Consider the following 20,585-nt stretch of genomic DNA (forward strand, 5'->3'; position numbering starts at 1 on the left):
GTTTAGAGCACCATATTCATCAGTGCATGTGTGAGACTGTCCCATAAACGGTGTTATAGTATGATAAGGAGTTCTTACTCACATAGCAGCATCAGAAAGCTAAACTTTTACCACCCCGACAGTCATCGATTCGAGTTTGGATCTCACACAGCCCTCTTTGATTCTTACTTTAAATGTGATGAATGGCACCTTCTCTCTGAATTAAATGCAAACGTTTAATGGAATAAATGTGTAAAATATCCCCATCACTGCAAACACTGGAAATTCCAACACAGTGGTACCTGCAACCAAAGAACACTGAAAAACCCAAAGCTCTTCAGTGATCGTCCATAAACAGCGAACACCATCTTGTCGGACTATGACTCGCTGCATTGTGAGTGTGTAACAGACAGGGCTGTAACTTAAGAGTGCGCAAACACACAGCTACACTACATCTACTAGGCAAAATAATTCTCATCCACCTTATTACAGTTCATGGATATAAGACCTTGATTTGATGGGGAGAAGACGCAGTGAGCTGCCAGCCACAACACACTGAGTGATGTCTTACACGGTAAAGGGTACTATGAAAAGTGGTTAACTGACACATACGTTGGTTTCACAAGTGGGGTGTCCGGGGAGCCTTTAAATGATACATGCAGTCCCACTGTGTGCGGGGCGAGCTGGAAACGAGCGAGGCACGCGGACTGACACACGGCTTCGCGTCGCCGAATTGGGAAATCCACGCAACGTTCCCACCTGGCGGCTCAAAGGCATCACACACACATTCTGCAACATCAAAGAATTCCAGGAAAAGGCGTCTTTTTAAATTATATTTATTAATTTATTTGAATTCCACAGGGCTTGAGCAGTGCCTAACTTTTGGGGGGGAAGGCAGACACCCCCCCCCCTATACATGGTAAAGGGGGGGAAAAAATACAATAAAACAGAACTTCATTAATAATGGCAGTGACATTGCATTACGCAGTGTGGGAACACACAATGGCAGTGAGTGAGGCATGGGGGTCAGTGAACTGACACACACGAGTAATACTACTGGAGAGAGGGCAGAGAGCCTGGGCCCGCAGAATCAGCTGCAGCTGGCCCAGCGCTCACATGAACACAGTTCCGACCACAAGCCACTCCCCCAGCACAGAACACAGCATAAACACAGTCCTCAGAACAGGCCACTCCCCCAAACAGAACACAGCATAAACAGAGTCCCCAGAACAGGCCACTCCCCCAAACAGAACACAGCATAAACAGTCCTGAACACAGGCCACGCCCCCCCCCCCCCCTCACAGAACACAGCATAAACAGTACTGAACACGAGCCACGCCCCCTCACAGAACACAGCTGACCCAACTGTTTCCTGTCCCATATAAACATATTAGATACCATATCCTGTCCCATATCGATATTAGATATATACAGTACAGTACATGTGGTGGTGATGGGGGGGGGTGTAAAAGCTGTTTGGTAGGACAGCCGCCCCATGCTGCTAACAGAAAGGGTTGAAATGAGTCGGTTTTACAGACACGTTAAGTGCCCACATTAGGAGAACATTCCCTTCATTACAAGTCAATACGGCAACTTAAAACAATTAATCAAAGCCCAGAGCTTCGGAGGAGAAAAAGCACACAACAGACCCCTAAATCTACAGAAGCAGCTCACAGATGATTAATCTGAGCGACAGCCAGGCCCATAATGCACCGTGCTCTCCGCTCACACCTGAAACAGCACTTAGCTCGCTGCTTAAAGTTGAGCCGCGTGCTGCACAGCAGGCTGAACGGCAGTAGCGCCTGCAGCTACACTTTTACCGGGGCTGGGGGTGTTTCAGGGAGATTCAGCCTCCGTTACGCTAACAGGCAGCAATGTAAGCACCAGAACTAAAAGGGGACCTGCTTGACCAGCAAAAATATATTTCTTCTGTTTAATCTTCGTCTTTCCACGTTACTGTAATATTACTGCATTGCACCAGTATGGCATTACACACATTCTACAAAGATGAACGCGATATAAATCTCTGTACAATTAGAAAATAATAATAATGCCAATAATAATAATAATAAAAACATGAAGTATGTTAGTCAGGCAGTAGAACCGAGGACCGCCTGTGTCCGTAAACACGACTCGGCTGAAAGCACAGGCAGAGGTGTTCACAGGAAACGGGTTTGATCAGACAGCTGAGGGACAGAGGGCTTTTATCCACCAATAAGCACAGGACCCATCAACAGCAGCACCTGAGGCTCCTCCCACATCCCTGACCCTTCACTCCGCCCACTCACCCAGAGTGGGTGGGGCTTACAGGCATGTGGGGGAGGAGACTGGAGACTGGTGCACAGCTCTATGTCAGTGCCGATTTCCCAGCATGCACTGCTGGCCACCGGTCTCCAAGACAACACTGACGGAGGCTTGAAGAGGGGGCGGAGTCTTCTCAGCCCGCGTCGGCGTGACGGACGAACCCATCGCCCAGCTCCGCCCCCTTTCGCTGTTGATTGGTACTTGCATTCCATCCCGCGGTCGGACTGCCACCCACATCCCGGAGCCTCCGCGTTGTTTGACCCGCCGCGTGCCCCCCCAGGGAGAAGGCCGACGGGCACGCGCCCAGCGGACGGGCGTCCCAGCGCGCTCTACAGGGCAGCGGCGTTTCTCAGACCGACCGGGCCAGGGAGCGCCAGAGCCCGTCTCGCCCTCCACCGAGGGGCGGGAGACGCCCAGCGCCGGGCCAGACTTACCCACTGAGTCTGCCAACGGCCTCCTGCTCCAAACAGAGCAGAGCCCTGAGCTGCAAATAAAATAACAACAACACCTTCGCCTCAGTGTGTACTCACTGCCCCATTAACAGCAAGACAGCTGGGACCGCATGCAATAACAGCACGAGCGTGACCTCTCTGTCGCTAATAAAGTTCCTGGTAAACCAGCATATGACTTTAGCGCTAATAAGAGTCAACTAAAAATGAACCCGACCAAACGACCACTTTAAATTTCACCAAGCCTTAATTAGCCTGGCGATCTGTATTAAACCTATTGATCCAAGGCTCCCATCTCCAAAGCTAGAGGTCAGAGCGGTCCCACTACAAGTTTGCATTAAACCAAAAAAAAAAAAAAAAAAAAAGGCAACAAGCAATCACAAGATGCACAACTGTGTTTGCTACGCTTGACCTGAAAAATAAACTCACGGCACAGTTCCACTCACTGACGAGAGAGGCTGCATTTACAGAGCTTTTAGCTTACTGAACGCCAGTGAAACCAGGCGTTTTGACGCTGAATGCCGAATATCTATGGTACATTCCCCGCTTATTTCCTGCCCACAAAGGCTGCAAAGGCGGCGCAAGAACCAGAGACGCAATAAATACATAAATACCAGAGCGTTTACATGGTCAGTCCGGCTCCTCGAGCGAGGTCGCCGGGTTGGGGAGAGCAGGGGCGAGGGAAAGTGGTACTGGCGTAGGGAAGAGGACTGCTGGCACATTAGAGTTTTTATATGCATAAGGGAGTTAAACGGGTACCTACGTGGGCATCATGCCTACAGGGGTTATGAAGACGGGCGGGGCGGGGGTGTGGCCAAGGGCGGGGCTGGGGAGGTCAGGCGATGAAGGTCTTGATGACCTTCTGAACGATCTGGCTGCAGCCGGGGTAGGAGGCGGCAGGGGGCGTGGTGTGGGGGGAGGGTTTGGGGTCAGGCGATGAAGGTCTTGATGACCTTCTGTATGATCTGGCTGCAGTCGGGGTAGGAGGCGGGGCAGGGGGCGTGGTGTGGGCGGGGCAGGTTGGGGTGGGGGGCGGCAGGTCAGGCGATGAAGGTCTTGATGACCTTCTGTATGATCTGGCCGCAGCTGGGGCAGGGGCGTGGTGTGGCGGGGCGGGGGCAGGTCAGGCGATGAAGGTCTTGATGACCTTCTGTATGATCTGGCTGCAGTCGGGGTAGGAGGCGGGGCAGGGGGCGTGGTGTGGGCGGGGGGGGGGGGGGGGGGCAGGTCAGGCGATGAAGGTCTTGATGACCTTCTGTATGATCTGGCTGCAGTCGGGGTAGGAGGCGGGGCAGGGGGCGTGGTGTGGGCGGGGTGGGGGGGCAGGTCAGGCGATGAAGGTCTTGATGACCTTCTGTATGATCTGGCCGCAGCCGGGGCAGGGGGCGTGGAACTTGTGCAGCTTGCGCGCGCAGGAGAAGCAGGTGAGCAGGTGGGCGGTGCGCCCGTGGATGATGTTCCCGTTGCGCGGCCGCACCCGGCACAGGCGGCAGGGCTCCAGCAGGGCCTCGGGCCGGCACGCCGTCTCCATGTCCAGCGCGTCCTGGCTGTCCCCGTCCGAGCCGGCCCGCTCGGCGTGCCCGGGGGGGGCCGGCGGCGGCCTGTCGCGGGACGACGCGTGCGAGGGCAGGATGACCGGGTCCGACACGGTCCTGCGGCAGTCCGGCACGTCCATCCCGCCCCCCTCGCCGACCTCACCATCGCCCTCGCCGCCGCCGCCGTCCCGGCTGTCGTCGTGGCGACCGGCGCTGGTGCCCGCGCTGGCGGGGATGTCGGGCACGGAGATGGAGTGTGCCAGGCGGGCGCAGTCTTTGTACCAGTCCTTACGCAGCGCCCAGCAGCGCACGCAGTACCTCTGGACCGGCGTGTTGTACTTGCGACACTCCGTACACTGCCACGCGTCCTGGGGGGGGGGGGACTATTTCAGTACATCACGCCTTATAAACCTTTTAAAATCATTTTACAAAATGTATGACGCATTTCATGGATGACTGAAATATTGAAATATTTTTATGACACTGGGGGGGGGGGCACAAATAATACTACCCCCCCTCCTCATCTGGCAGAATGGGATGTTAAAAGCAAGACTTCTGTCAGAACTGTCAGTGAGAAAGAGAGAATGTTCTCTCAGCTTGTTCCCATTTTCATCTTTTAATCTATAAACTGACAAAAACAAACATCTTCAAAAACTCAGCCAACTTGACGCAATCAGAAAAGAATTTGAGGAAAAAACGTAAAATACTGTCACGAATGACAGTTGTGAGGGGTTGGACATCTCTTTAATGAGGATAAGCACAATTTCATGTCGTTTATAAGAGAGTGTAATTTAAAAAGACAATGGGGAGTCCAAAAAAGTAAAACTTTTGATGATAAAATGATTACTATGCAGAGACAACTTCAAAACAACACAGAGCTATGGCAGTCTCTCCATCCAAGTCTGTCAACATGTCTGACCAAACATACCATTTCAATTTCTGACTGTACGTATATTTGAATCAACTGAAATATGAAGGCGTTACACAGAGTACACATCAATCACAATGTCAATAAAAAAAATTTAAAAAATATTGAGTTTTGATGCTTTATGTTCCGTTTATGCTAAGCTTTCCATAAGTTCAGTGAAACTTCCATTTCAATTTTTGTTTGTAGTTATAACCGCATAAACAACTAAGGGTCAATCTCAACATATATTGTTTATAATGCTGAGTGTTTTATGTTGCATTGTGTGCAATACACTCAGCAAGATGCACATGTGAGGCAGTTTTCTGGAAGCACGATGAGCAAGTAATATAAAGGGTGGAAGTAACAAAAATTCCCTGATTAGATGATGAAAATGATAAAATTGTAAAAATTTAGTGGGTAAAAGTGATGAACGAATAAAATGGGCTTGACGTGATAGACGCAAACTGCTCTGTCTGTTTATCGTTTAACGTCCGTGCAGCCTTCCCACATCCTTCAGCTTGTTCATTACGCCTCCTGTCAATCAAAAAGCCACGCCCACAGATTCAATCAACACTCTCCGCTCCTGAGTGCCAACCTTCAGGAGACAAATCATCTGCTGCCACCTCAGCTGCCACCTCTGCAACCATCTGGTGTAGCACGGTGGGTAAGGAACTGGGCTTGTAACCGAAAGGTCGCAGGTTCGATTCCCGAATAAGGACACTGCCGTTGTACCCTTGAGCAAGGTACTTAACCTGCATTGCTTCAGTATATATCCAGGTGTATAAATGGATACAATGTAAAAATGCTATGTAAAAGTTGTGTAAGTCGCTCTGGATAAGAGCGTCTGCTAAATGCCTGTAATGTAATGTAATCTGCAGAAGTCTAGCATTCACTTCAATACCACTCACTTGTGTATTCTCAAGGAACAACTGCAGCCAATCAATTTGATGCCTTTGTCACATGACTAGTACAACTGAGCACAAAGGTCCTGCATAAGCAGCAGTTCCTGTTGTTTCTACTTGCAACCACCAAGAATTTTGTAGAAATGACACTGATTGGACGTCGCCATGTTTAATAATAGTTAGAAACTACTGATTAGCCGCTTCAAAGCTGAGGAAAAACAGCAAAAGAGCAGAAAACCTCGATTAAATTTAGTGGGCGTGGCCTTTTGACTGACAGGTGCCATAATGCTAACTTCGCGCAAACGATAAATGGCAAGGCAGCGCGAACGTTAAGACGATGAACTCCGAACAGCTGCGGTGGGCGGTACAAAGGAGCGCGTTCATTTATCAAATCAAGCCCGTCTGAATTACATCATTAATGTTTTTATTATATCTTTTTTTTTTCTTCCATTTAACAACTAATTTGTCAATTCACTGGCACTTTCATCGACTCATGCGCGGCAGCACAGACCTGCGTGGAGATCTCCGTGTCCGTGTCGTCGCTCAGACACTGCGAGTCCTCGTCCGGCTCCTCCTGCATCTGAAAAGACTGCGCGAACAGCGCAAGTTCACTGTGTCAGCTAGCCAGCTGGTTCGCGGTTAGCACAGTTTTTAAAAACTCCAGGATGAAACACTTGCATCGCTATAGCATATAGCAGCGATGTGAAATTCATTGCAGGTTTTACCGTCTGATACTTGAAATATATTTACTTATTTCAACTATTTTTCACGTTATCGCGGCAGGCTTTATCCGGACCGGCTCCAGCGTGTTATTTTTTTTACGTTACCCAGAACTAATACAGGCTAAAATCAAAGTGGGAGTTTGTGGCCACGCCCCCAATTCCCAGTGCATTCTGGACTACTGAGGCTGCTAGCCAGGCGGAAATCGGTATGTCCTCTTGCTAAACGATTGATTTCTCTCATAAGGAGTATCGCCGAAAGCTGATTAGCGGCGATTGCAGGCACAACCCCGGACTTGTTGTTCCTAATGGCCTGAAATGACTATCTGATATCAACTTATAGCTGTTGCTACAGCGAGCTGAAGACATTCTCTCCTATTAAACTCCATTGTGCCAGCGGTAATTATCACCGCGTGACATCACGCCGTCTGTCTACAGAACTCAAGTTTAACTGCGAAAAACTGAAATATCCAGACACGACTCAAATACTTTTTTATGCTTTAATGATCTTGTCTGGTGTATTGGAACCACTGAAATACTCGGAAAAAAGTGCAAACTCTGCCTACTGGTCATATTGGCAGTCTCAATTACACCAGGCAAGATCAATAGAGCACAGAAAAGTATTTGAATCCAAAACAAATACATATTTGACCCAGGTCTGGAAATACCAGACAACACAGGAAAGTGTGACCAGGGTTGCGTTTTACATCAGGAATAGGCGGATTCTAGCAATGTCACAGGGTCTTAGGCTGGAGTTTTCCTTTAATACACACCAGTGCTTTCATCACGTTGCAGCTTTGCTGCCTGGCCCGGGGAACGCTGTTATTCAGGCACTATTGTGGCACTATAACTCGCATTAATCAGGTGAATGCGCTTATGTGTCTCCGACATCGTAAATCACTCTGGGTAACAGCGTCTGCAACATTAACGCAGGGTAATGTAACAGAAAAAATAAATTCAATTTAAAAAATCTAAAGTAAGCAAATATCCACTGCTTAAACTTGCACTTCAGAGCAGACGGTCGACTGCAGCTGAGCACGTTAGCCTCCGGGCGCGAGCGGTCGGCCGTCATTTAGGAGAACTCGAGCGAGGCCCTGTCCCTCACCTCCTTCTCCTCCTCCTTGCTGGCCTTGCCGGCGTCCTCCTCCTCCTGCGGGAGCTCCCCGTCGCTCCCCTGCTCCAGGGCCGCCTCCTTCATCTCCACGCTCACCTGCTCGCTCTCCGCCTCGTTGAGGAACCACAGGTCGTCCGTGGTGTCCGACACGATGGCCGTGTCTTCGTCCTGCCCGGGGGACAGCTGTTCCCTCAGTCTAGTGGTGTGAGAGGCCCCTGAACCGTTCCCGCTCATTTCTCACACGCCATTCCGGCTCTTTCTACAGTTAGCAGCAGCAGTAGAGCTCCAAGTAGCAACTGCTCATTCCTCACCGACCATTTCGGCTCTTTCTACACCATTCTGGCTCTTTCTACAGTTAGCAGCAGCAGTAGAGCTCCAAGTAGCAACCGCTCATTCCTCACCGACCATTTCGGCTCTTTCTACACCATTCTGGCTCTTTCTACAGTTAGCAGCAGCAGCAGCAGCAGCAGTAGAGCTCCAAGTAGCAACCGCTCATTCCTCACCGACCATTTCGGCTCTTTCTACACCATTCTGGCTCTTTATACACCATTCTGGCTCTTTCTACAGTTAGCAGCAGCTGTACGCCTCTGCCCTCAGGAATCTGAAATTAGCAGCTGAATGGATCTGGGTCTGATATTCAGCGATGTGGTTTTAGGCAGAGCGGTCTCGTTGGAATATGCTTGGCGTACCGTGGTGCGCACTTCTAGACTGCCTTACAAGGTGCCAAATGAACTGAGCATTTAACAATGGGGAGCCTTTCCAAATATCAGCCTTTTCTCGGAGCCCCAAAGTAATTCAAAGCCCTAATTAGACATACCAACCCTTCAAATGTACATCGCTGACAATTCTGCGGAGAACGGTATCCGAGTAAGGGCTTTTAAATGGGAGAACCGCACAGCGCCCAACACTGACAGCACAGCTCAAAGGCTGAAATCGCACATTAAAAAGGCATTAAAAACCCCACGCCTAGCGCGAGCTGACAGGCAGACACCTCCAAACAACCCCGACCTGCTGCTGCGTCCGCTGGGGCAGGTTTACGGTCGTCGTTCCCTCTTACTTGATTGGTGTGGATGTCCGTGGAGCCGTTGCTCCGGCGACCGTAGTTGCTGCGCAGGTTACCCAGAAACCACCAGGGCAGTCCGGAGAGGTCCCACTCGTCCAGGTTGACCTCCAGCTTGGGCCTCTTACAGGCAGACCGGGGCAGGCCGTCTAAAGAGTCTGTGTGCAGATGGGTTTGACTCATCAGTATAAGCTCTAGAGTCTGTGTGCAGACGGGTTTGACTCATCAGTATAGGCTCTAGAGTCTGTGTGCAGATGGGTTTGACTCATCAGTATAGGCTCTAGAGTCTGTGTGCAGACGGGTTTGACTCATCAGTATAAGCTCTAGAGTCTGTGTGCAGACGGGTTTGACTCATCAGTATAAGCTCTAGAGTCTGTGTGCAGATGGGTTTGACTCATCAGTATAGGCTCTAGAGTCTGTGTGCAGACGGGTTTGACTCATCAGTATAAGCTCTAGAGAGTCTGTGTGCAGACGGGTTTGACTCATCAGTATGCGGTATGAACATGGTACGGGTGGGGTGTGGCTGTGGCAGGTGGTGGGTGTGGTATGAACACGGTATGGGTGCGGTGTGGCTGTGGCAGGTGGTGGGTGTGGTATGAACATGGTATGGGTGCGGTGTGGCTGTGGCAGGTGGTGGGTGTGGTATGAACATGGTATGGGTGCGGTGTGACTGTGGCAGGTGGTGGGTGTGGTATGACCATGGTATGGGTGGGGTGTGGCTGTGGCAGGCGGTGGGTGTGGTATGACCATGGTATGGGTGGGGTGTGACTGTGGCAGGTGGTGGGTGTGGTATGACCATGGTATGGGTGGGGTGTGGCTGTGGCAGGCGGTGGGTGTGGTATGACCATGGTATGGGTGGGGTGTGACTGTGGCAGGTTGGTGGGTGTGATATGAACATGGTATGGGTGGGGTGTGACTGTGGCAGGTTGGTGGGTGCGGTATGACCATGGTATGGGTGCGGTGTGACTGTGGCAGGTGGTGGGTGTGGTATGAACACGGTATGGGTGCGGTGTGACTGTGGCAGGTGGTGGGTGTGGTATGAACACGGTATGGGTGCGGTGTGGCTGTGGCAGGTGCGGTGGGTGTGGTATGACCATGGCGGCCGGTGCACGCGGGGTGTAAAAATGGCGGGCGGCGCGCGGGTTTACCGTCATCGGGGTCTCTCTGCCGGCGGTGCGAGGTGGTCTGCGCGGCACACCCGCTGGCCACGGCGGCGCTCAGAGCCTGGCCCAGCTTGCACGGGCCGCTGGAGGTCTGCACAAGCACAGAGCAGCGTCAGCACGCAACGCACCCGCTGGCCACAAGGGGGAGCAGCAGCCGCTTCAAATCCACAGGCCCCACGGTGAGGCAGCAAAGGGCCACACTTTCCCAGGGAAAGGGGGGGGTGGGGGGTGGGGGTGAGGGGGGGTTCAGGGGGCATGGGAATCGGAATAACACTTTCAGATCGGCACAATCGTGGGAAGGAACTCAATTTGCTGAGAATCAATAAATCTACAAACTTCCACAAAGAACCTGTATGTAACTGCCCCTGACCTGCTTCACTGCAAGATTTCAGCTGATAGATACACAATTTCAAGCCATTTCCACAGACAACACGCAATAGGTTAAACCAATACTAACACTTGATTATTTCAAATACACAAAAAAGCAGCAATGTAAAGTGAGTACACTTTTGCATGGACTGCAATGAACTATTTTTACATTCATGATGTTCCTACATATTTTCTTTTTCCATTTCTAAATAAATTTGAAAAAGAATAGCTATAATTTCTCTGAATTCTCAGACTCAGATTGCATGTGGATTTAAATCATATTTGTAGTGTCATTTCCATCAAAAAAGTGTAGTCACCTTTTAAAAAAAAAAAAACATTTCACACAGTAAATACCATAATGCACAAAACTCTGAGGAAACTGTGCACCCCAAAGCCCAAATATTTGACCACCGTATGCGATACACAGAACATATTCAATTGTGGGGGCGGGTGGGCGGAGTTAGGGTGGGTTCGGGAGAATGGGGCGGGGTTTAACACTGGGTCCGTGGATTGAAGGGAAGCTGCCACTCCCCCTGGAAAAATGGGCGGAGCAGAGAAGAAAACTCTGAGTGACAAACAGAGACAGGGACTCTGTCCCCCATTGGCTGGGCCTCCCTGATGGCCTGTCCCTGAGGTCCACCAGGGGGCGCCAGACCACGGGGAGGTACAGAGGCGGTGCCACTCTGTACAGCTAAACCAGTGGAGACAGCTGTCCGGCTCTTTCAGGGCAAACAACCAACTAACCAACCAACCAACCAACCAACCAACTACACTCTCACAAGAGCTCTGATGTTTGGACTACGCTAGGGACAGGGCGGGTGGGGGGATGGGGGTCCTTACTGGAGTTTTGTTATTGGCACAGGACTGTTAACCCACTGAAAACGTGCACACTTAATACGACAGATAATTTGAGAAGGAGATGAAAGCATTCCAATCCATTACGCAAGCATGGGAAGGGGGTGGGGCTTATACTCAGGATGCTGTGCAGGAGACTGGCGCCCTCTAAGGGTGCGATAAAGGTCACGTGACAGGTTGTTTGCCGCGAAAGAGTGTTGGCGCACTGTTTCTCCGGAGCACCATGCTGAGGGTTTACCTGACCGGGATCTTCGCTCGCGGGCTCATTAGAATCCTTGCCGACAGAAAGATTCTTTGCAGCGTCTGCGTTTCAGAGACATAGTAACACACACAAAAAAGCCCCTCCCCGTAAATACTCAGCACACAGGTCAGTATCTGTCTTCCTGGGGGGGTCACAGAGCAGCGGTGACACCCAGAAACGTCCACACAAAATAAACAAAAAAAAAAAAAAAAAAAAACAGAAATAAAAGGTTAAATGCAGCCCCATGCTTATTGGCTCAAGAGACCTGTCCAACTTACCAAACACTCCCACTCCAAACAAGCGCCATCCACACACCACCACACCACACCACACTGCTGGGGACACTGGCACGCAGGCACACAGAGAGAGAACCAGGTTTACACCCAGAATTCAACAGGACAATCCCCCTACGCTCTCCCCACAGTAGCCTGCAGCTAGCATAGCCTAGCCCTCTCCCCACAGTAACCTGCAGCTAGCACAGCCTAGCCCTCTCCCCACAGTAACCTGCAGCTAGCATAGCCTAGCCCTCTCCCCACAGTAGCCTGCAGCTAGCATAGCCTAGCGCTCTCCCCACAGTAACCTGCAGCTAGCATAGCCTAGCGCTCTCCCCACAGTAACCTGCAGCTAGCATAGCCTAGCGCTCTCCCCACAGTAACCTGCAGCTAGCATAGCCTAGTGACGTACATGAGCCTGCCTGCCATCTTAAATGCACACAGCACTTCCTCCCACTCTCTCACCTTTCTGTTTCCACAAGAATAAATGAGGTTATGTGCAATCTGTCTTTGGTCTATTTTTGAGGCGGTGTGCAGACAGCTTTTTTTTCCCCCCTCTCTCCTTGGTACAGGCATCCAGTTGTCAGGCTTGAAAGGCAGCAGAACTGAGAGGCACACTACTTGAGCTGGAGTGTGAGGAGTACGAAGTGTCCAGAGCAATAATTCATATGCAAGCCCGCAGAGTAGCTCGGGCACTGATTAGGCTAACGTGCTTTAGTAGCCTTCATACCGCGTTTGTACTGAGAACACCATTAAGAACAACGGCGCTGTGTTGACTGTGAGACACGGGCATATAATGGCGGATGTGGAGTTTACCAAGCAGCTCCGGGATGCCCGCCGAAAATACGCTGCGCGGGGAGCTCTACACCGGGGGCTCCCCCCCCCCCCCGTCCCAGCGCTTCACAGGGGAACGCCACAAGCACCCACGGCTCAGCTTACCTGCGCAATTCAGCACAATTAGGTTCTTCCTCAGCATCTCGTAGACAGGGCTGCGGAGCAGATAAAAACGCAATAAAGACGCCGCTCTCCTCACTGAGAGCCAGATGGGACAGGGGAACATGCCGGCGAGGGGGGGACGGGAGTTATAACCTGCTGTCACCCCCCCCCCAAAAAAAACATTTATTCATTTCGTCCTGTCACCGAAAGATCCATCATGGTGTCCTGTACCCAAAATCTGGACAACTCAGACACCTTTTACCATTAACAACGACACCCACTGCAGAGCAGTGACATGTAAAAACTGAAGTGGAAGGTCCTTTCAAAAACTGCAGAATACAAATATTTCACTCAAGACCTTCAGGTGCCATACCTGCAATACTCATATAAACATATCAGAAAAGATGCTGTTATCGCAGCACAAAACATTTCATTCAGATTTTATATTATGGGTCAACAGAAGCATACACACCCCACCCGTGCAGTACATTTCTTGGATTTCTTCTTGTCAAAATAATCACATGGTTTATTTGAACAGCACCTTTGATCACAACTTCAACTAATCAGTCCAACTTAATAACTACTGATATTTAAAATGAATATCTAACTGTTCACACTTTCATGCAGAGGGGGCAACCGTAACAAAAGGAATCTAAAGGAAAGCACGTCAGACCTGAGCTGAATTCTGCGTTCCCCAGGGGTATGAATGAGGATCCATGCCTGTCTTGTTTTCTCTAATCACACTTTGTTAATTTAATTTAATCTAAATGTGATCCACCTCTGAAGCATGTTTTAATGCTCTAATTTTGTAATGATCAATGTTCCACTCGAATGATTAAGATGTCTCTCTGTGTTGCTGCACCGGCCTTGTAAGAAATGCTCATTGCCTACAATCGGAGCTGTTGGCCACCAACATTCTAACTGGACTTCATTGGCATCCCCGGCACGTGTGGTCATTGTCTGAGCCCCATCTAACAGCGTATACCAGAGGTGTACAACTCAGGCCTGCGTGCCGGTTTTTGTTCCAACCTTAGTTTTGGCTTTCTGGAAGCCCTATAAACGATGCCTCAGGGTTTTTTTAAATGCCTTAGGTGGGCTGCCTAAGTGTTTTTTCAAGCAGCATATTGGAGGAATTGCATGTTCAACAACAACAACAAAAACCTAAAGCATTAAGAAATGGCCTGCTCATTTATTGGTACAATTTGGACATGAAAGATACTGAAATTCCTGTTTTTAAAGTTTTGACAGCTTTCAAGTTTACGTGCAATCTTAAGACACGCTGAATTAAATTCAGTACAATCCGATTAACTGCATTCAAAAATAAGACTGAAGACAGTGTTTGCCACTCTGGCGTGCGCTGTTCTCCACAGAAACCGCCTACCTGCGCATTTTGGAGGTTTCGTGTCTTTATAGGGCAATTTTCGGTTTATTTTGAGGCACCTGCTGACTTCAGACATATATTTATAGATCATTATGCGAGATAATTGGACATAATTCCATGAAAATATCCAAAATATATAATAATGGTTCATGTAAATACGCAATCTCTTTACAATTAAATGAATGGGAAATGGTCCAGGATTTGGCAATTAAGTGGATGCTAAGTATAATCACAACATAACCTACACTGTTTCTGCCTATGTCTACAGATTGAACAGAGAAATACAATTCTGAAAAAAACTTATGTTGTTACAAGGCACAAGCAAAACCAGGGGCAAAATGGATGGTGTAAACATTCTTTGAGTGAATGTATAAAAATAATAAATTCATCAAGGTGGCATTTTTGTGGTTTTTTTCCAATACATTAAAAACATTAATACTGCACCATAAGTTTTGAGTGACAAAAATGGAAATGCATTTCAAGCATTTCAAGACTGCAATTTCAAATACCACTATTCCTGTAGAATGGCCCCTTACAATGCGTTAATCCTTCAGTATAGGCTACCCCCCCCCCCAATTCTCATGCTTACAATATTTAGCTCTTCAATAAACATTTAAATTGTTCCAACTTTTTTATTTTTCCACACGTTTCATTTTTCTACAGCCTACATTCAATGTATCTCAATGCATTGTGGTGGTTTCTCGAAGACTTCACAGAACTTTACACTCTAAATGTACCTAAATATAGGGAGACGACACATCGAGTTGACAATGGCAGGAAAGCTGGACCGTCCGCAGTCCCTGACAAGCAAAGTCACCACCTAAGCCTTATTTTGAGCCAGGGTAAAAACCCTATATGCCGGTTCACTCCTGTACATGAGCACAGCAAAATGAGGGTATTTGCAGTCTGACTTTGGTCTATTTTTGAAGCTGTGTGCAGACAGCTTTCTGTCCCTTAAAGGGGCGGTTCACTTTTACATTATTCCCATTTAAGTGCGTGTTATTGATTGGCCCAGAGGAAGGCCACTGTAGATATTTTTTGCGTGACTGTTGCCAGGCTCACCTGGGGTTTTTGACAGAAAAGCTCTCCACCTCCAGCAGCTCCCCCAGAGGGTCGTCCTGGCAGTGGACGATGTGCTGCCGCTGCTTATCGTACAGCTGCTTCACCATGATGTACTGGCCCAGGTAGTGCATCACCTGAAACATACAGAACATTTAGCACTTAGTACCGGCCCAGGTAGTGCACCACCTGAAACATACAGAACATTTAGCACTGCGCCAGGTAGTCACACCTGGGCCCCAGGTAGTGCACCACCTGTCACATACCGAATGTTTAGCACTTAGTACTAGTCCAGGTAGTGCATCACCTGAAACATACAGAACATTTAGCACCGGCCCAGGTAGTGCATCACCTGTCACATACAGAACGTTCAGCACTTAGTACTGGCCCAGGTAGTGCATCATCTGCCACATGCACAAAACGTTTAGCACTTAGTAAAGGCTGCATAACCGCCACCTGCCACGCACAAAACGTTTAGCATTTCCTGGCAGAACCACGGGTCCCATTACAAAGTCCTACACATGTACGGAACACAGTTTTCTCATTTTGGGGAGAATGCCAGATTCCCCTTTCCTCCACAGTGAGATCTGAGACGAGCTTTGCCATTCCAGCAGAGCTCCATAGCTGCCCCGGGACAGAAAGGTCAGCTCCGGTCCGATGCTCACACACCTCTTTCAGTGTGAAGACCTCCTCCTGGGCTCCAGCAACACGCAGAATCTGCAGGAGCGGGGTTCTGGGCTGAACCTGCAGCATAGCAAAGCAGACCAGGTACTGTCATCATCATCGTCATCATTATAATATCAACAACACATTTTATTCATCAAACACCTCTACCAGGTGCTAGGCGCTGTAAACTCAACTGGAAGCTTTTCCCATAGGCAGAACCACTCGGGGAAAAAGCACAGAAGAGCTGCACATCATTTTTATTCTTTTATCTGTGAAACATGAGACATTTCTGCCCCCTCATCCATGCAAAGCAACACTTTAACAGCAGGAAGAGCGCCTGAGTGGGTGGTCTTAGTGTGCCATTGCTAATCATCCTGTAGGTGTTGACGGGCATGCTGCAAAGAAACTGTCACTGTTACCGTAAGTATGACTGTACAAGATAACAAAGACAATTTCGTTATTTTTTCTCCCCCACACTTTTCGCTGTTGTGCCTCTCGAGTCACTGCTGTTCCACCCGCACCCCATGTGAGAAGCCCTGGGGCCCACCCACGTGCACTCTCCTTGTGCACTTGCACCCTCTCGTGCACTCCTCTCGTGCACAGACTACGGGCCGGGCACGGCTAAAGCGGAGCACGTGCTGATGGAATCAGAGGGGCGTCTGCACTGCAGCTGCGCTAGGCCAGTGGAGCTGCGCAGTGGACATTCAACAGGGCGGAAAAACAAAACAGTAAAACATAAAGCAGGAGATGGCTGCTCTTGACCATCCCTTTCTGACACAGATTCCATTTAAAATGAGTCATGCTGATGCTGCGTCACCCCTGAGCACACAGAACTGCGCTGATTGGCTGAAAGATGAGGAACCTACCGGGCTGTGACAGGAGGGCGTATTTAACTCTTTCTGTCACTCCAAAATATCAGTCTACCCATGTGATGGGTACATCTGCATTAGTGAGGCCCTCTTTGCATCCTCAGACTAAAGCCCTTTATGATCTTGAGATATGGCAAAATGTACAGCCACACAGGACAGCAGGAGAGACTAGCTCATAGCCACATATGGCTCATGTTACCTTTCACTTACAGAATGGACATTAATTCATTCAATATTATGATGTCTCTGCGACATAAGTGGTTAAAATGTGAGAAATAATTACCACTAGGTTGCAGCCTTGCCTAGACCGTAATTTATCTCCTTTTCCTTAAAGGACCACAATGCTTTGCGACTGAAAGCACGTAAACGGAACGGTAAACGGACTGCATTTATATAGCGGTTAAGATGTAAGAAAATGTATAAGAACGTTTTCTAGTGAAGAAGAGTGACTAGTTTGCCCTTTCAAATGCCGTTAACCTGCAAATAAGTTCAGTGCGGATCTCGGTAAGCAGCTGACAAGTTGAACCTGAATTATCGGACCATTTATTAATTTTTGAAGCTGCCGCTAATTTGCGTATCCGCTCATAAATAACTGCTGAGGCCTGGAGCGGTAACATACAGTACAGCGCAATCTCCGCAGCATTTCACACGCAACGTGCGTCCAGTTCATCAGTGTTACGCTGACTTGCGCTTTTCAAAAATCTAAATATGCGGGAGCTCTCGATATGTAGGGGGGGGGGGGGGGAGAACAGTTAACAGGCGCATGAATATGAGGCCGATAGCCAACGTCAGCTACACACATTCTTCAGACTATTTAAGTATAGGTTTTTCTTTATCACAGTGAAGGCAAGGGTGTGCCTCTAAGCCTGTTGAAAATTTCAATCACATTTCTATCAAATGTGATATTACCAAATCGTTAATCGATGGCAACATCTCTTATGGTAAATGGGCTGCATTTATATAGCGCTTTTATCCAAAGTGCTTTATAATTGATAATTTACCATTTGATGTCTCTCATTCACCCATTCACACACACACACACACACTCACACACCAACGGTGAAAGGCTGTCATGCAAGGCACGCCCAGGGCTGGGGATCGAACCGGCAACCCTCCGACTGCCAGACAACTGCTCTTTGCTCTATGTCGCCCCACAGTTTCTTTCAATACTGGTCTGTGACCAGTTAGCCGACTCTTTTGCACTTACCGCATAACCTAACAATCAGATTTCAGCACCAGTGGAAAACAGTGGACATAATACGCACAAAACGTTGAGACAAGAATGAATCCTGCGGTCCGAAATGTCTTTTATTAACTCCTTACCTGACTCGTCTCCCCCGGTAATAACCTGCATGCTGCACCAGTATACTCGGAGGCTGTTGACAGCGTGGTCATGTTTGGCAGTGATACAGCTCTGGATAACACAGAAATAGACAATAATAGCAGATAATCTTTCACAGGCCATTCACGTGTTATTTAAATTTAAATATAAACGTTAGGTAGCGTGGCACAGTAGAGTAGAAACGCAGGAGAGTTCACGCGCTTTGTTTAGAATTAGCTAACTAGTAGCCACCCACCTGCAAGTGAAAAAAATAGCCATACCGCGTCACAGTGTATAATGATAGCTGATTCTTAGTACAGCTTTATGTTAGTAACTAAATAAAATTAGCTAACCGGTTTGCCAATGCAGCTGCAGAGGAATATTCGCTATGCCAAAATTAGCAATCACATCTAACGTTAGCCATGCTTGTCAGTTAGGGGCTAGCCAGTTAGCTATGCTGCGCGAATGCATGGTAGCTAGTTAGAAAGCGAATTACCCAACTAACGTTCAACAGTTCCCTAGCCAACGTTAACAGCTGGACGCATTATTCCATATATTTATAGTATATGTTGAAAAGTAATTGTTTAGTCGATCGTTGTTTTATTTATTACAATTTTAGCCGAAGTGAAACCACTGCACACTTAGACTGACATTAGGATAACAGGTTAACCAACTAAAACACTCACCGTAGTGAAGTCCTTTTAAACGCTACATTTTTACGTGTTCAGTTTATCAGTTATCACACATCGAGTAAGTCGACAATAATAAGTAAACTCATTATTATCGTTATTTTTTACATATATATAGAGAAACAGCCAGCTAACTTACAAGCACTGTACACTCTAGCTATGAGTTTATCTACGATGCCACTATTCCAACTATTTCCGAGTCAACGCCCACACAATGGGTTACAACTTCCGGGTAACTTATTTCTTCTTTTTTTTTTGAAAAATGCTTTTGGTTTAAAATAACGGCTCTGGTTTAAACATATTTTCACATTAAATTAAGTAATTAAATTAACTGAAGAGAACTTTACAGAAAGAATCTAGAGCTTATTCACTCGACCGATCGTTCTGTCCGTACACTCATATACAGTCTACTCTGAAGTCTTACGTTTTGTAACACTTTACGTGGGCGTTTCGCCGGGGGAGCGGGAACATTGGCTCCGCTGAAGCTACGTGTTTTGGCGATGGGGTAACGAACATAGACATATATGTCTATGGTAACGAATATATAAGGCCATTTTTTCCTCGGCACTCAGTTGTATCCCTTTCGCGTGACGTTTTCTTGCGATTTTATACTCATGTGCTTACTGACCTATCCTTAAACGTTAAACGAATAAATTATTATTGAACTACAACTCCCATGAAGACGCTACCAAAGATTTTATGAGAACTAACGCGATACAATACGGTGTCGAATTGGGTTTGAATGTAGATGATTATCCTCAGATTTTATTCCATCTGTCAATTTACTGGACATGAAACAAAACAATCTATAAGACCTTTGTGCAATAAAAACCACATTTTAATGGTTATATATAGCAGTTTTGCCAGAATTTACAAAAAAACTGCAGAAACAATGTAACAAAACCAAGGTGCCCATTCATATGTGATGTTTGGGTGCCTCCTGCTACTACTACTACCATCATCATTAAACAAAATAGCATTGAATGCCTAACAAATTGTATTTACATTCAGGAGGTTGCTGGTTCTATTCCCAGATGTAGAATGACCATACCACTCTTAAAGAAGGTAAATTATCTACTTACATAAATATTCAACTGTATAAATGCATAGTATTTTTTAAAATTAGCCATGCACTGGATGCTTTCAAGATAATTGTATTATTTATTGTTTTTTAAAAGCAAATGACTTATCATGACAGCACTCAGAGAAGAAAAACTGGGAAGTTTGTACAATGGAATCGGCTGTCAGTTCAGATGAAGTGGATCAGACTATGTGCCAGTATTAACATCGGTACTGTTATGCCATTAAAAAAAAAGAAATGGATTATTCACTTCATTATTCAATATATCGTTTGCGTTCCACAATTTGAAGGTCATTGAAAATAAATGACTGTACATCTGAAAGCCTTGTGAGTTTAATAACTAAAACCAAAGTAATGGGCCCTCTTTCAATATGAAAGGATATGTGGGTCCAGACAAAGCGTTTAATTTTATCTGCCACATAAGTGAGTGTCATCTGACCCTATTCTGGGCTTTTTTTTTTTTTTGATTTAATGGACAGAAAATAATTTGCTAATGTTGAGTGAATGAATATTTGACTGGCACAGATTAAAGTTGTATAATCACTGCCAGACAGTCTTTCCCTTGCATGTTAACCCAAACTGTGAAAAAGATAAAGCTGCATCTACAATGACAAAAAAGATGGATTTTAAATAAAAACCCTACAATCTCAGTTTTCCTCAACTTCAACATAAAATTTGTATTAATATTTAATCAGTTTTTTTTTCAACTTTTAC

The 20,585-nt window shown here is 47.4% G+C and overlaps 1 protein-coding gene across 3 annotated transcripts; it reads right to left on the minus strand.

Moving 5' to 3' along the window:
- Positions 1-801: 801 nt before the first annotated feature.
- mdm4 (MDM4 regulator of p53) lies at positions 802-18,989 on the minus strand. Of its 3 annotated transcripts, none has more exons than XM_064306714.1 (11): positions 18,788-18,987; positions 18,104-18,194; positions 15,915-15,989; positions 15,249-15,382; positions 12,809-12,858; positions 11,595-11,659; positions 10,118-10,223; positions 8,967-9,127; positions 7,901-8,077; positions 6,588-6,665; positions 802-4,635 (listed from the first exon to the last, which is right to left on the minus strand). In XM_064306714.1, exons 2-11 carry the CDS (start codon positions 18,173-18,175, stop codon positions 4,060-4,062), a joined length of 1,494 nt encoding a protein of 497 aa, XP_064162784.1. In that variant the 5' UTR covers positions 18,176-18,194; positions 18,788-18,987; the 3' UTR covers positions 802-4,059. The 3 variants fall into 3 exon arrangements, with proteins under 3 accessions (XP_064162784.1, XP_064162783.1, XP_064162785.1); XM_064306713.1 differs by having other exon boundaries at positions 7,901-8,092; positions 18,788-18,986; XM_064306715.1 differs by lacking the exons at positions 802-4,635; positions 6,588-6,665; positions 7,901-8,077; positions 11,595-11,659 and having other exon boundaries at positions 8,987-9,127; positions 18,788-18,989.
- Between the last annotated feature and the right edge of the window lie 1,596 nt (positions 18,990-20,585).

This window comes from Anguilla rostrata, chromosome 13 (assembly GCF_018555375.3).
Source record: "Anguilla rostrata isolate EN2019 chromosome 13, ASM1855537v3, whole genome shotgun sequence".
NCBI classification, from domain to species: domain Eukaryota; kingdom Metazoa; phylum Chordata; class Actinopteri; order Anguilliformes; family Anguillidae; genus Anguilla; species Anguilla rostrata.